This window comes from Selaginella moellendorffii, unplaced genomic scaffold (assembly GCF_000143415.4).
Source record: "Selaginella moellendorffii unplaced genomic scaffold, v1.0 SELMOscaffold_13, whole genome shotgun sequence".
Classification (NCBI taxonomy): Eukaryota; Viridiplantae; Streptophyta; class Lycopodiopsida; order Selaginellales; family Selaginellaceae; genus Selaginella; species Selaginella moellendorffii.
The window spans coordinates 2844413-2860550 of NW_003314274.1; the positions used below are offsets into that span (position 1 = coordinate 2844413).

General features: G+C 38.4%; 1 protein-coding gene across 1 annotated transcript; it reads left to right on the forward strand.

The window, feature by feature from the left end:
* The first annotated feature begins 5642 nt into the window (after nucleotides 1-5642).
* Nucleotides 5643-7636, forward strand: LOC112346242 (replication protein A 70 kDa DNA-binding subunit C-like). The gene is made up of 3 exons (XM_024674670.1): nucleotides 5643-5709; nucleotides 5937-6073; nucleotides 6914-7636. The coding sequence occupies exons 1-3, from the start codon at nucleotides 5643-5645 to the stop codon at nucleotides 7634-7636; spliced, it is 927 nt and encodes a 308-aa protein (XP_024530438.1).
* The last annotated feature ends 8502 nt before the right edge of the window (nucleotides 7637-16138 follow it).

A 16138-nucleotide genomic window follows, 5' to 3' on the forward strand; every position in this document is an offset into this window, starting at 1 on the left:
TTCTACTTCCTCATCTTATTGTGTCCCACTTATTGAATTGTGAGTGATTAGCAAGCTCTTTAAATTTATGATAACGAATTAAAATATCCAAAATTTTAGGAGACCACTACTTCACTTTGGTTCTTTGGAATGATCCTGGTGAAAAACTTTGAGGCTTGCAAAAGTGAACACTCAGAAGCAATCACATGTGGAAGCAGTGTTTTAAAACTGATTACATGGTCCTTGCATGTTTATGGTCTAGAAGTCTACCCCTTGTCCCACTTGTCCATTTTGATTCTTTGGAGGATGAGAGCATGCAGGAGCTGGAAGACTACGCTGTTCAAAAGGCCGAGGAGACCACGGCTGCCAATTACAAAGTTCTCAATCTTGCTGAAGAGATCACTTCCGTCATGCTTCATGAGCAGGGTTCATCAGATCTTGCACACTCACGATACTGTTGTAGACATTGATCACGAACTTAGCTGAGTCAATGACACTTTCTATCTGATTTCTCTTACCCATCACTTTTGAAAGTTTCATTGGATTCCATGGTGAGAAACTGCTCGGTAGTCTTGGAGGCCTTTTTTTGAGGACCAGACTCATAACATAGCAGGACCAATACTTTCTCTAGGTGATTCATTCAAGAGAAAAGCCTATCATATTGCGCAAAGATCCACTTTGGGATTGAACTGGAGTAACTCCAGAGGTGTGACTCATCACACAGCAGCCCTTGCTGACTCATTGTTCATTTCTGGGTCACATCATCTACAAAGCCTCATCTTTTGTCACCCTATTTTTGGCGGCTATAACTTGGATATGTCCTCACTGCTCCTCTCAAGGGATGACATAACAGCATTTTTCTGGACCCAACCTATAGCATTGCTGGTTCCAGCAGAGACCTCTCTAGGAGTAGATAGTGTCTCCTAGATTTCCAATCCTTCTCCTGATGAGTAGCAGGCTTCCAGATTGAATGAGCAGTAAAACTTCTTAAAACTTTCTACCATTACTCAACCCTGAGATACTCTTTGACCCTGGGAGCTGCCATGACCACATACTTCTTCCCCAAAGAAAGCAATGTTGTGAAAGTAGGGCTTTGCAAGGGAACTCTACTCTGGAAGCATTGAGAGGATAAAAACCAGCACCTCATGGCTACCTCTGCATGGTATCATTAGATACCATGAATCTAAGCAGTAAGAAAGCTAGGAATGCAGCTAGGAGCATGAATGTTGGGCTAAAGAACCTGTTTCAAATGGCAAGAGCATGAATGGATATGTCAAGATTTGTGCTTGAGGTCGAGCACTTGCCATGTGGTCATGTCCTCGGTGGGGCAGGACATGGCTACGCTGTTGTCATTCATGCTTTTCTCTAACTGTTAAAAATATTTTCTACACTAAGAAGCCTTTCTGTTGGCAATATGGCACAGACCGATTGTGCTCCATAGAAGGTACAAGTCCTCCAAGGCTTCAAGGCTGCAATGCCTGCTTGGCTTCAATCAAAACTTGTCTGGGTAAGCTATGACAATCTAAATACGTTAAACCTATTAACCACTTAAGTAACACAAGTTCAGGAAATATTATTAGAACCTCAAAAATGAACAAATATTAATTTACAGAATCATTAAAGTATATCTTTATATCAGAAAACTAATTTACATTTACAGACTTTTATATCTACTTCCCATCAGAGCTGGGATCCCTGATTTTATTTCTGCTGGAATCCCTGCTAATCTTTTTATCATTTATTTTTAAATAATTACAAATTAAAAGCAAATTAATTATTTGTAAACTTGATTTCTCTTATAAAAGGCTTTGTGATTATTATTACTCTTATAGATTTTTTAAATGCTCATGATAAATCTTAGAAGCATACAATACACACTAATTTATTCTATGTTGCACTATTAGCTATAACTTTTCTATCCCAGTAAAGTGTTTTCAAAGACTTATTTAGGTCCAGACCAGTGGAGCTGGATTCCTTGCTAGTAATAATAGCATATGCTGGGGACACTTATTCTGGGCATATGCCAAGATCTAATGGCTGAGATATAATTACAAAAGGTTGTAACTTTTCAAATCAGAATTTTTTTAATTGTGGCTTTTAGGGCGAATGAGAGTGAGGAGAACCACAGGGTGCTATGCAAAGAGCAGGCAAATCTATGGGCTATGAAGGTTCTCCCTCTCTCCTGCTTTCCCTGTGTGTGGGATTATGTGCAGAATTCTCTTTCAGTGTACTTCGGAATTATATTTTCTTCTGGTGAGAAATGGTGCTGCGTACATGGTGCTGAGTGCATGGTGCCCCGTCTTTGATAAGGTTGGTTTACGTGTTCTGCTATGCTGGCTGAAAGTGCATGGCTTGCTTTCTCTTTTACAAATCTATCCACAACGTAGCTGTCGGGTCTTGCCTCCATTTCTCTGTCACTGTTCCAGTAGCATCCAAGACTGTGTACATGACAGCCATTGAAAACCACAAGAGGTACTCACAAAGTCTTACGAAAACTTGTAGATTGATCTGTGTGGTTTCTAGATATTATCCAGGCTCAGGATCTTTGTATAACACACCAGACTCAGGTGGCAAGTGTGGAGTCCCATATCGAACTTATTTTCGGATGCCTGTCCAAGACATATGGTACTCGATGGCTATCAGCCCCATGCATTTCACAGTCATCTCTACAGAACATGACTGGAGCTTGACCAGGGAACAAGTATGCATTCTTATTCTTTTCATCTTTACTTCAACGAAACCTTCTTTTACAGTACACTTGGATGAAATCCGACCTTGAATCTGTCGACAGATTCAGTACACCATGGATAGTTTTCACAGGGTAACTGTTTTTATCCACATTTTCATTCTCTAAACTCATGTGTGCTAGTCATCGACCTATGTACTTCACTCAACTGTGGAGAATTATTTCTAAACTTTACCAGGTGTGGATCGGAAATTTGTAGCAGCTGTGGAACCATTGCTCTTGAGAAACAAGGTAAAACATGAGCTCTTCAAAGGGAAAACTAGAATGAAACTGTCATTTTTCTTCTTTTTTTTTTTTTTTGCACAGGTTGATTTAGCAGTGTGAGGGCATGGTCACAACTACGAGCGAACTTGTGCTGTGTTTCAGGGCCGCTGCCTGCAGCACCCGATCAAGGATTTAGCGGGCGTCGATTTCTTTGACACTACAATTACTCAGCTCCAGTTCACACCGTGGTTGGCATGGCCGAATTCAGCCTGGATGACTTCCCTTGTAATGTAAGCTTCCAGCTTTCTTTCCTATATTCAAGCTCTTTATATGGTATTGATATTCTACCTTTTTTTTTTTTTTTTGTCGACAGTTTAGTTCATGGAGCTTGATTTGAAGGTCGGCATTTGGATATGCAAGAGTGACAGCTGATAAGACAAAGCTACTGTTTGAGGTAGATGAATTGCGTTCTTGGTTCTTGCATGTTATTTATTTATTTGTCATTACAACAGACGGAATAGTAGCTGACCGGTTTAAAATTGCCAAGCTAGACTGGGGATTTCCAAGCCGTGAACGATTTCAAGCTTTACAAGTTCAATAGTTGGCTTGTAGAGCTTGCTGATTTGCTTGACGCTGCCAAGAGCTCTTGCTTTGCTACGCAGCACCTGTTTTTGGATCTTGCCAGTCACGGTTTTGTCCAAGGCCGCTCTTTGGCACCATGAACTTTGGCAAATGCTGTGGACAGAACGAGAGTATCTCCTCCTTGTTGCTTCTCACGCTGTGCTTGAGGGACACAAATGCACATGGAGACTCGCCCCACTGCTCATCTGGCCACACCACCACAGCAGCTTCCAACACTGCTGGATGCCTGGAAGGAAAAGAAGCAAACTTTAACGAGAAACAAAGAAGAAAAAACTCTCCTTTTACCTGTACAAGATGCTCTCCACTTCCAGGCTGCTAATGTTCTCCCCTCCAGAAATGATAATATCCTTGGCTCGATCCTTGATCTTGATGTATCCATCGGGATGCCAAACTGCCAAGTCCCCGGAGTGGAACCATCCTCCTCTCAAGCTCTCCAGCATTGCCTCAGGATTGTTCAAGTACCCCTTGAACAGCATGTTCCCACGCATGCAAACTTCGCCAATGGTGACACTGTCCTTGGCAACCGGTTCCAGAGTTTCAGAGTTGAGCACTTGTAAGCTGTCAAGGCAAACGTATTTCACGCCCTGCTGAGCCTTGAGCCTGGCCTGCTCATTGGGCTAAAGGCTGTCCCATTCGGGATTCCACTCGCACACTGTGCATGGAGCACAGTGCATGAAAGAGTGGGAAGAGGCTAGCTGCCTATTTTTCTTTCTATATGGTTATGTCCAGTTTATTTTTGAGTAGGTGGTATCTGTGGTTATATATATTTGAATGTGGGGTCATGCTAGAGAAATGCGAAACAACATGATGACTTGAGTTCCAACCCAGGCCCAGTGCATCTGTCATATCTCTTTTTATTGACCCACCACAATGATGAGCATCTCTTATGCTAAGAAGAAAATGTAAGCTTTTAGATAATAGCTTATAGTGCCACAACTTCGTCTGTCTGTACCAACTGTCATCATTGCAAACTTTGTGGAGTCATGTAGAGGCCGAGACTCTGTAGGTTCTGTTGAAGGTGTTGTAGTGAGCATCAATGATATAGGCTAAAACAGTGGTCAACTCACAATAGCAGATAACATCGATGAGTCTGATATGATAATAGTAAGTTCAATATAGCATGTGGATTCCTGACAATAATCTATATGATGACAGCTCAAATTCCATGGCAACATGATGGTATTATTCAAAGAGTTGATGAATGAATTTTTTTCTGGAACTCTACCAACAAGATGTTTCATTAATTTACAAGGAGACGGTTATTTCAAGAGAGCAAATGTCACAGGCATGAGCATTGTTTCATGTATAATAGATGATGCAAAAATAATTCCTTGACACTATTTTTCGGAATATTGCAAGGGAATGCACAGGGGTAAGTGCGAAAGGAAATGAAAGAAGCCCATATTAAATACATGTTTTTTTGCAGATACCTGGATACTTTGAAGTAGATAAGCTCCGTCTAGTTTTTATACACACAGTTTGTTCATCATGCTGTGGATCAAGATTGCAAAAAACTTCTAAAGATGAAGCAATATGTAAAATATGTAAATATGCGGGACCTATAAAGGAACACATCACGCTAAAGGCCCAGCTTCACCTTGGACAAGACACGTTCCAAGTAACTATACCTTCGCATTTGGTTGATCAACTATATGGAACAAAAGTGTCTTGGAATGAAGACCCTACAAAAGCCAAACACTACATGTTTGGACATCCACCAAAGGGAAAATTCTTAATCAGTGAGTCCAAAGATGTGCTAGCATTTGCACCAGAAAGAGAAAAAGCTTACCTCACTTTCAAAGTGTAATCAACAAGTTCTTGCATTCTAGAAACTTTGACATTCCTTCAAAAAATAAACCTTTGCCTTTACATCTGTGCCTTTACTCTTTGATTTCTGATGTTGAAGCATGTGAAGCTTTTATGCAGAATTGGTCAGAGTCTAGAACAATGCACTGGATCTTTGCACGGAAACATGGGGAACATTTGAAAGAACCCAGCACTTGAGGTGATATGCTCATTAAAGTTTGTGATTTGTTTATCTTGAGGCAAGGCACTTCAAACATTGACTTACATGGGAACTTTCATTGATGGGGGCAACGATTCCATTGAATATATTCCCAACCTTTCAACATCAGAAGGTTTGTAAACCAGCTGTTTACAAACATTCCTAATTCTCCCACTAATGTATTACATACCTAGAAAGAGATGTATATAATGGCATTGCGTGGATCACACTGCTTCGTACACTCCAATCAAATATACGGGCCCACTGTGTGTGGATTGTTGAGGCACGTTCGTGACAAAAACTCGTGGATTATGACGTGCTCTACTCACTCAGATAACTACAACTTAATGTTCTGCTCAGCAAGCAGCCAGAAGAATATCTGGTCTGTCTCTAGAGATTGCAAAGTTGTGTCAACGGTCCAAGACGATGGAACTGAAGCCAAAGTGATAGATGTTTACAATCTAGATGTGCCCATTGGTGATCCAATGAACACCAAAGTGCATATCCTTCAAGGTTAAAGTAATTACAGAATATGTATTTAAAAAACATGATATAGAAAAGGCTGAACTTCTTCTTACAATTGAGTAAGCTTTCCATACTTTCACACAAAACTTTTAACATAACCACCTATGAAATCTCATGCTTGAATATTTCTTTGTTAATATAAAGAAACAATATAAACGAAAAGCTAACAACTGAAATATATATGACACTCCCAGATTTTTCTTCTGATATTTCTTTTATAAAAAATAAACATAAATGTAAAGCACTACGACTACTAATGTTAGTTTTGTCTAAATACATTACAAATTAGTTATTTAGTTACAAATTGTTTGTAACTAATTACATTACGTATGTATGTATATAACATTATTACATTTTTTATTTTTTTGTTTCATGTCAAGGGAGAGAGTTCTAAGAAGGTGAGATACCAATTAAGGACAGCGGCCACTGCTACCGATGGTCTTTTCATGCCAAGGTGACACGCAAAGGGAAACTTGTATTCTTTGAAACAGGCACAGCTGGGTGTGTTATGTCAGTTGATGTTGCCGATGCATAAAGTTCCGAAATACGTATTGCTGGGTTTGGCGAGAATGCAAAGAATCTTTCACGAGATTGAGCAAGGCAGTGTCTATATTTTCAGGGAACAGTGGTGTACAGCGCTCTAAACCAGCATATACACCATATAAATCAAATTGGGAGATAAAAGCAAGCAAGACTATGGAGATCAAGTGTGTAGAGGACAATCTACGTATTCCAAATGTTGTTCTTAATAGAACGAGTGTTTTAGATGCTTCTAAGCTCGGCCAAGGGACATTTGTAGATGTGATTGGCAGTGTAATGTGGATTGGACAAACATTTCTCCTAAGGATTCTGGAGCATTCGTGAGAAGGAGGATGCTTTCTTTGAGTGATGAATCGGGCCACAGTATAGACATGTGTCTGTGGGATTCAAAGGCTGAAGATGAAGGTTCAGAAATCAAGGAGAAAAATGGACAAGAGGAGAGGCCTATTGTATGCATGAAGGGCAGCTGGATTTCAGATTACAATGGCAAGTCCATTTCAGTCACAGGTGGCTCTAACCTTTTACTTGATCCTGAATTAGAAGGTGTCTCATGGCTGTGTGAATGGATGGTTGCTAGCTACAACACAACCATATTTGTCCATGTGACCAACTCTTTTTCTAAAGCAGTGATTACAAAGACAGTATCTGAGATGTTGTCTATCAACCTGAAGGTTTCTGAGTTCTCTGCTATTTTTTGTGTTATTGTGTCAGTGAAAGAATTCCAGACTGGTGACTTCTATTACCCAGCATGCATGAAGGTTGTCAATGGAAGGCAATGTGGCAAGAAGGTTACTCAGGTTTCAGAAAGTATGTGGCAATGCAACTCTTGTGACACTGATTCTGGAGATATTCACTTCAAATGTGCACTACACTTGTGTATTCTAGACAGCACTGGACATATATGGGCGGTTTCATTTGATGATGCTAATGAAATTGTAGAGATGCCTGCATGTAAGCTGGCTGCACTACAAGATGATGATTATACTGTTTTTTGACCGTAATGGACTCTATTTGATCCAAGATGTACAATCTGAAGATTCGTTGCAAGCTTAAGAGCTACAGAGATACCAAAAACTTATAGTTGGACTTGACACTTAAAAGAAAAAATATGTGAGAAAACAAAAAGTATGTTTTATTTCTTTATACTATTTTTTTATAATTTGTTGTGTGTGGTATCAGGTTTCTAAGTATAAGCCAAGTTGGAGTTTTCAAACCTAATGTTGTGTAGAAGTTGATGAATGATTAAAACAATTTTTAATAATGTAATTAGTTACAAATTGTTTAAATTTACTAAGTATTGGCAAACATTGCTACAGAATAGATTTAATAAATATAATTTTTGTTACATATAAATATGTGAATTACTTAATAATTTTAAATATTAAAATGATAATATTATCAATAATTTTATAATTTTAATTTTAATACTGGAATATAATATTATCACTAAAATAACAATACTGTAATAAAAATATTATAATATACATATATCTTAATAATATAATTTGAATTTTAGTACATAGACTATTGTTTTTTTAAACTACGAGTCTATGATATAGATCTTACCAAATATGGTAAGTCATATAGAGCAGAATACAAAATAATAATCACTGCCGCTGCCACCATGAGCATCTATATACATGTATGATTTTTTAAAGCTTTAGCTTCTTCCTCTCACAAAATCTTAATTTCTAGATTTTCACTCGTGCAACCATTCGTATTGAACCTATACTTAAGAGTGGGATCTCATAATCAGTAATTCCACTTATAAAAGATCAAAGATACAATGTTATGAGTTTTATTTATTATGTTATGATGTGTGTTGGTGATAGAGTCAATTGTAGAAGGAATTTTTAACATAAATATTATATTATGTTTAAACATATATTTTATAATATTGATTATGTTAAACATTATAATTATGATTATAAATCTTGTGTAAAATAATTTTTTATCAGTAATCTTATGGTACTTATTAATACAAACATAAATAAAATTAAACCCATTGAGTTCTCAAATGGCTAAGATATAGTCTAAAATTTATATATTATCATAAAATTTTATAACACTTAAACCTACATTGCATTTATACATGAAAAACAACTGCAATTTTATTATATTAGACCTATTTATATAACATTCATGAATTTTCTGATATATTATAATTCTAGCATAAAGAAAAGATTACATATCATCAAACCCTACTCTACCCCAGTATAGAGTAAAACATTACCATCCATTTATCATAATAAAATTTCAACATTCATAACAGTGGTATAAAGCCTTAATTTTAAATATATTTAGATGAATATTGAGAGATAATAATCTTATTTCAGATTAGCATTCTCTCTATATAAAATATAGACAAAAAGAATGTTTATTTTAAATAATAAAATACTTCTAATTTTAAATATTACTCTCAAAATTCATAAATATAAATATTACGTAAAAAGGGAATATCAAAGATAAATATGTAAAATATTAAAAGTTTTTGAAAGAAGAAATAACACATTAACCTAACATCTTTGACTTAGTATCATGCAATTCCAAAATTTTCAGTCTGAAATGAGAAAAAGATAAACCGGTTATATATAATCTCACTTAAACTACAAACATCTTTTAAATTTATAGAAATATAAGCATTATTATGGAGTTTATCTTTTCGTCATTTCCTCATATTTATATTAGTGTACTTAAGTAACACTTACTTTCTTAAGAGAAAAAATTGTAGAGTTGAATGAATCATCAAGTAATAATATTGTTTATCAATTGTATAGAGATTTGAAAGAAAAGAAAACATTAGTTATCAAACCTCAATCTCTAAATGACTCATTTGGCCATGGGATCCCGTAGCGAGCAATTCCATTTTAAGAAGATCCAACACTGCACTAAACAATCAGTTTTAAATATGATATAATGTAATGATTTATTATGTTATGATGTGTGTTGGTGATAGATTCAATTTTATAAAGGATTTTGAATATAAATATTATGTTATGTTTACTATATATCTTATAATTATGATTATGTTAAAAATTACAATTACACTTACAACTTTTTGAAATTAATAAAATATCAGAAATAAACACGATGCTCCCAGCGTAGCTGGGACTTTTGCTAGTCCTTCTATTTTTAAAAGAGCAAGGGTGACATATTCAATCGAGATTCTTTTCAAGCTTAATGGTGGAGATGAAAAGACGTGGCAAAAAAACAGTTGAGGGTGAAACGTTTTTTTTTTTAAGGGTAAACCAGTTTTTTTCAAAGCATTTTTCCAGGAGAGCTTATCACCGCGGCTGCACACCATGAGGTTTGCTGCATGATTGCATTGGTCCTTACGTTATATACCTTGTGCTCATGAATCTTTCCTTTACTGTCCAGATTGTACTCAAATATGCCGTCAAAGAGACCTCTGACTTCCCACAGCACTTGCGGAATCGTGAACAGACCATCTGATCACAATAGTGTGCTGTTCAAAGGCTGCCAGGCGCTCAAAATTTCCACCCAGATCGACTTGAAAAGCATTCTACCATTCAGCCGGAGCCACCTGTATAATCATACTTCTTTATTTAAAAGTGCTATTGGCATCGGGGGACAGATATTCTCTTACCTTTGGATTTTTTAGATGGACGGTTTTGATGGAACACTCTCTTATAACGGTTATGGCTGTTCATATCTGAGGGTTTTATGTTTGACTCTCTCTCGTGTCACTGTGCAGCATTGGGAACAAAACAAGTAGAGCAAGCTCCTTGATTCTTCACTATTGATAAGTTTCTTTCTCGCATTTTTCACAGTTGAGTCGCCACTGTTTCTGGGTCTCCAGAATGTATACTTTTGAGTGGGTATGTGTATGATTTACGGTCTTTGCAATGTCGTTTGAATGTGTTTGCATAAGAACAGGTCATGAGTACTGGGAAGATGAAGGCATTGAAGAAAAAGAGCCAGCATGCAGGCAAATGATGAACATATTTCACCCATATGATCCTGTCACCTATAGGTATCAACATACTTCTGTGTGACCAGTGTTTAAATTTATCCTTTCGTCCTGATTACAGAGTGGAACCTCTGATATCTATTCTTTTTGGGAGAAAGTCAGTGAATATCTTGGGATACAGGTAATCATAGTGCTTTGTAAGTTTTGTTGTCAAAGCTAGAGGAAATTCTTCGGTTGGGGTATGGTTTTGTCACAGTTTTTTATGGTAGTATGGTGACAGAAAGGCTATCTAGAAGTCCCAATGGTAGATTCGACTTAATGCTACAGGTAAGTCTTGCTCTTTGCTATCACATCATTCTCATGTGGATCCAGGATACAAAATTTGAGCACCACCACATATCGGTATCTGATAAACGACAGCAGTGGCTGGAGAGAGAGAGAGAGAGAGAGAGAGAGGAGATTTGGAGTTGGAATCACAGCAGCAGCAGCATCACCAGCGAGAAGATCTTAAGGCCATGAGAATTCTCCACCAGGAGTTTGGGATTACGTAGCAGCCAGGTGAGAAGGTCAGTGCGAGAGATAGGGACGAAGATATCACAAGGGACAAGGACGAAGATCTTGCAGGGTCGGCCTTCACCCACGAGCAGCAGAGATTGATGAGGTCACTGGTTTGCTCTATCACTTCTGCTCAACCCAGTGGCAAGGTGAGCTTCACTGTGGTTACGGTGCTCTAGAGCAGGTTAATGAGCATGCGTTTCTCTACAGGGGCACGGTGCTGTACAAATCCAATTAGTCTGGAGACAAGGAGCATCGTCACACCCATGGACGTGTATCAATTATTGTGACACACTAGGTAGGATCCAATCCAACTTCATTAACTCGCAGAGAAAGAGAGAACTAAGAAAAACAAAGAATAGTGGCCATGGCCATATCTGGACAAATTAAGTGAATTGGTGCCAGACTCAATTGTATTTGTGTTGTAATACTACATTATTTATAAAGTGTCTCCTGCCCTTGACTGTCTAGAAGTCCCAATGGTAGAGCTAATTTGTAAGTCGGAATCACAGCAGCAGCAGCAGCATCACCAGCGAGAAGATCTCAAGGTTGCATGAGAATTCTCCACCAGGTATTTCTCACATGTACGTAGTGGCAAAGCCAGTGTCAGTGAGCAGGTTGGTGCGAGGGACAGGGATGAAGATCTCACGAAGGACAGGGAAAAAGATCTTGTAGGGTCTGCCATCGCCCACAAGCAGCGGAATTACGTTTTTTCAAGCTTCCCGGAGGAAGACTCAAGTCTGGAGAAAAACAGTAAAGAAGTTTCTTTCATCATTCACTCTGCTAACTTTGATAAATCTGCTAACTAGAGGTGGAAGGATTGAAGAGGAAGCTCATGAGCAACCAATGGCAGCTTCAATCCAGCCTGGGACAGGTATGATGGAAATACATGAAGATATAAAGAACTTTGGTTTTGTTCATTTCCATTTCTTCCAGTTTGAAGAGTTTGTGGCAATTTGGTAGAGACCAAACTTTGAGGCGCTGCCATATCCTTACTGCCCTCCTCACATCACCAAACCAAAGGTATCGATCTTTGTTCTTCATTACTCATAATTCTTTTGTGAGATCTTCTCATTTCTTTTATTATTTCTTGTGTCAGGAGAAGTTCTGCATGGTTCTCCTCCCCAAAAGACAATACTTTACTGTTTCAAAGAATCTCAAACTGCTGGCAATTCCATTGTTTAAGCTCTAAGATAATGTAGATAAGAGAAGAAACATTTAATGTCTACATTTGTTTTTTTTTTTTTTTTTTTTGTTTTCTTGCTTTGAGAAAGTTTTTCTCTTCCTTTGCTGATGTGAGAATTGTTACTGCAGAGATATGCCCAGTGATCTCTGCCATCTTCTTGCAGCTTTCAAGGTTCACCTTCATTGCCATTAACAGTTGAACACTGGCAATCTGGGTGAATTTTTTCTTCTTTTTCTCCATTTTGTAAAACTATTAACTTACTATGAGTAGCTCTCTTTTTTTGTTTGAAACGTTCTCTTATAAATGAAGATACACTCCCTCAGCTGGATAAAAGTGTAATGGAATCAAGAAAGAAATAAAAAATTACACGCCTACCATATACATGTGTGTATACGATGACAAGAATATGTCAACCCACCTGAAGATTGTTGGCCAGGACGTGGAGGTGCTAATATTGTTTAATGCAGGAAGCAAATGAGTTATGTGAGCAGATGGAAAGCCTGCAGTTAGTGTTAATCAACAAGCTTTCTTGAAACAGCAAAATACAAAAGCGATGACAGTACAGCCATACAGCTTGAATTGAGAAGGAAAAGAAGAAATCTACTACTAAGAGAAGACTGTGGTCTTTGATGAGACAGAAAAATCTAAGACCGAACAGGAGGTACTGAAGATTACGGAAGAACTTGAAGACACATGTGAGTTGAACAGGTTTCTCAAAACAATACATTGCTGGCTATAGATAAAAAAAAAATGGATGTCAGTGTGCAAAAGTGGAAGTTGAGATGGCAAATGCAACTACTACAATGAATTGAGGGTGGACAAGGAACTCTGAAGATGATGTGACACTTGATGCTACAGCAATGAAAATGGAACGGATTTTAGAGACTTCCTTGCCAGATTATCCACCAAGCCATTTTGCTGTGGAGAAGCAAAATGTTATTCAGGCTTTATAGTTAAAGCTACAATAAGCTTTTGATTTTGTCAAAGATGCAAAGCACAACATGGAGGCTTTAACTGATGCGACCTCAAATGTGTCTAAAATGCAAGAGAGTGTTCAGAATTTCTGAACGATACAGGTATTGCTCAGAAGAAAAAACCAATGTGCTACTTCTCCAAGTACTCTAACATTCAAGTGAATCCAAGGTGCCTTGTGATGTTTCTCCAGTCCAGTGAAGCTGATCAATGGCATCGTGATCAATACAACAGAAACCAGTGGGCTTTGTTTTTTTTATAAAATGACTAACATTGTGATGGTTCTTCAAGCATGTGTTTGCATTCTAGCAAATCCAGGATGGCTGTTTATTGCAAGTCACAAACACCTCACAGATGCACAGTAAGTTTTTCTAGCACACACTTGCTCTCTAATGCACTAAGCACGTATATTTTGTCTCCTATCTGTAGTTTATCGAGAATCCCATTCGGGCTGTGTGCCTGGAAGGAGCTCCCATCACTCACTGAACAAGCCACACTGTCCAATGCTCCCTGGTGCTACACCAAACAAACCGTGCCAATGTTGTCCCATGACACCGTGAACACGGAATCCCACCCATTTCCAATCACAGCCATGTTACGATTCATCTCGTAAGAGAGCTGAAAGGACCACAACTGCAGTGAGCCTCCAGCTCCCAGGCTGCTGACAGCAACAACAGCAGCAGGTCCAGCGAGCGATGCCTAGATGAGAACTGTGAGTCTGGCACCCAATGAGTAGAAGCGATGCGTTTGGACACACCTCCACAACTTGGTGTGTGTAGCTCACACCGTGGGAGATGTAGTCGAGGTCTGGTTGGAATAGGTGGAGAGGCAAGAGCTCGGACTTGTAAGTGACGTCCTTGGTAGCTCTCCAAACAGGATCCGATTGACACATGTGTTTGCCTGGGTGGAGGTGCCCCGGAACACAACCATAAGGTGTTTGTTAGCGGAGGTGGTGTCTTCCTTATACACTGAGGAGGGCTCAAGTGTTGGAAGTTTGGAGATGACTTCCAGCTGGGGATGGAGGCAGGCATCCATAGGTTTTGGTGGAGATTGTGGTGAGCGGGGAGATGAAGAGTGCCAGACACTTAAGATCATGCTGTGAGAGCTTGGAGACTTCGTCCCACACTTCCAGAGCTTCTTCGCTTGGTGGGTTTTGTTTGGCTGAGCGGTGGTGGTGATGGCGGGCTAGAAAAACAATGGCAGGCACAACCAAAAGCAAGAGCAGGAGAGTGCAAGCCATGCATTTGTGATTTTTCTTCATGGTTTGGAAGGAATCTTACCTCTGTTCTCCCTGCGGGTTTGAAAATTAAAGAGTCACCAGGTCTCATGTATCTGTGTTGCCTTCGTCAAAGATTTACAAAAGTCCAACTCTTTTACACTTTATATGGTTTGGCTCTTTCTTGCTTTATAATAGTCTGGATAACTTAACTCTCAAACTTTCGAGTATGTACAACAGGAAACTAAAATTCACAGATCTCACTTATCAGCATTGCTTTGTTCAAAAAGTTATATTTTATGGCCTAACACTATTATGTCTTAGATTTTGCATTTCTTTCTCTCTTTTAGAAGTTTCTTAACATCAAATGCTTTGTGATCAAAAGAGAGCATGCAAGAAGTTCCTCTGCAAGAAGAACCCCCAGGCTGCCTTTGATGTGTTCCAAAGGCAATGACTCTGAACTCAATATCCATGTTGAGTAGAATAAAGCTGCTTGGGTCCTCAGTAAACTTCCACCACATCTCTTCAATTTCTTCTTGCCACTTTACAGTAAGTCACGGAAAAAATCTAAGATTCTGTAGAACTTCACTGGTTAAAACTTGGACAGGAAATCTAGAAGAAAAAACAAGCCTTTGAACACTTCTGTTTTTATCCTGGTCCTTTAATTTAAAACCAAGTGGGTTATGCTAGAACACCCTCCCTCGATATCAAGCTTTCAAATAGATGTTGTAACTTTTAATTATGGATATCTTATGTTCCATCTCCAGGATGATGAATTTAGAATCTCTTGGAACTTTTTATGTAGGCATTTGCTTTCATTTCAAGCACAAAACTTGTAGAATAAAAGAAGCCAGTTTTGAATAATTACAAAGCCTTGCTTTCTAGAGCTTACAGCTATAACTTTCAACTGCTTATTTTAAAATTAAAATTAAAATGCTTACTCTTGACGCTAAAATGCTTAAAAATTCAATGTGCCCAAAATATTTTGTACTTCTCCCAGCGGAGCTGGGATCCCAGCTAGTACACTTGTAAGTCTGTGAAAGCAGTTTACTGGATCTCTGAAAGAGATGTCCCAGTTCTTTCTTTTCCCCCTGAGTTGAGAATACTCTTTTTTTGCAGTGTATCTATGTGTCTCAGAGCGTTTTGGTAGGATTGGAGTAAAGGTTAAGCTCATCGACTCGGAATTTCCTTTGTTTAAAGGTAAGGTTTTCAATGCAATGCTTTTTCTTTTATTCTTCTTTTTTTTGCTAGAAGGTATGTCCACCGATCTTTGTTTTTCAGGAGTGGATCTTTGATACCCTAGCAAATGGAGAGAAGCACGACTAAATTTCAGACATTTATCTTGCAACCAGACAACCAGTTCTGTGCGGATTGCAGCTTGCAGGGTCCCCAATGGGCATAAGTCATTTTCATTTCCATCTTGCTGCATCTTCTGTTGTTTCTCCAGCTCTACAAACATGGAGTTATAATCTGTGACAAATGCTATGCTGTTCATTGAAGCATGGGAGGTTCTGTATCAAAGGTAAATGTAAATAATCTCTCTTCCCAATTTTATGTCCTTTTTCAACAGTTTATGTCCATAAATTCCAACAACTGGACAGATGAAGGGGTTGAGCTTATGCTGTTTATTGGTGGCA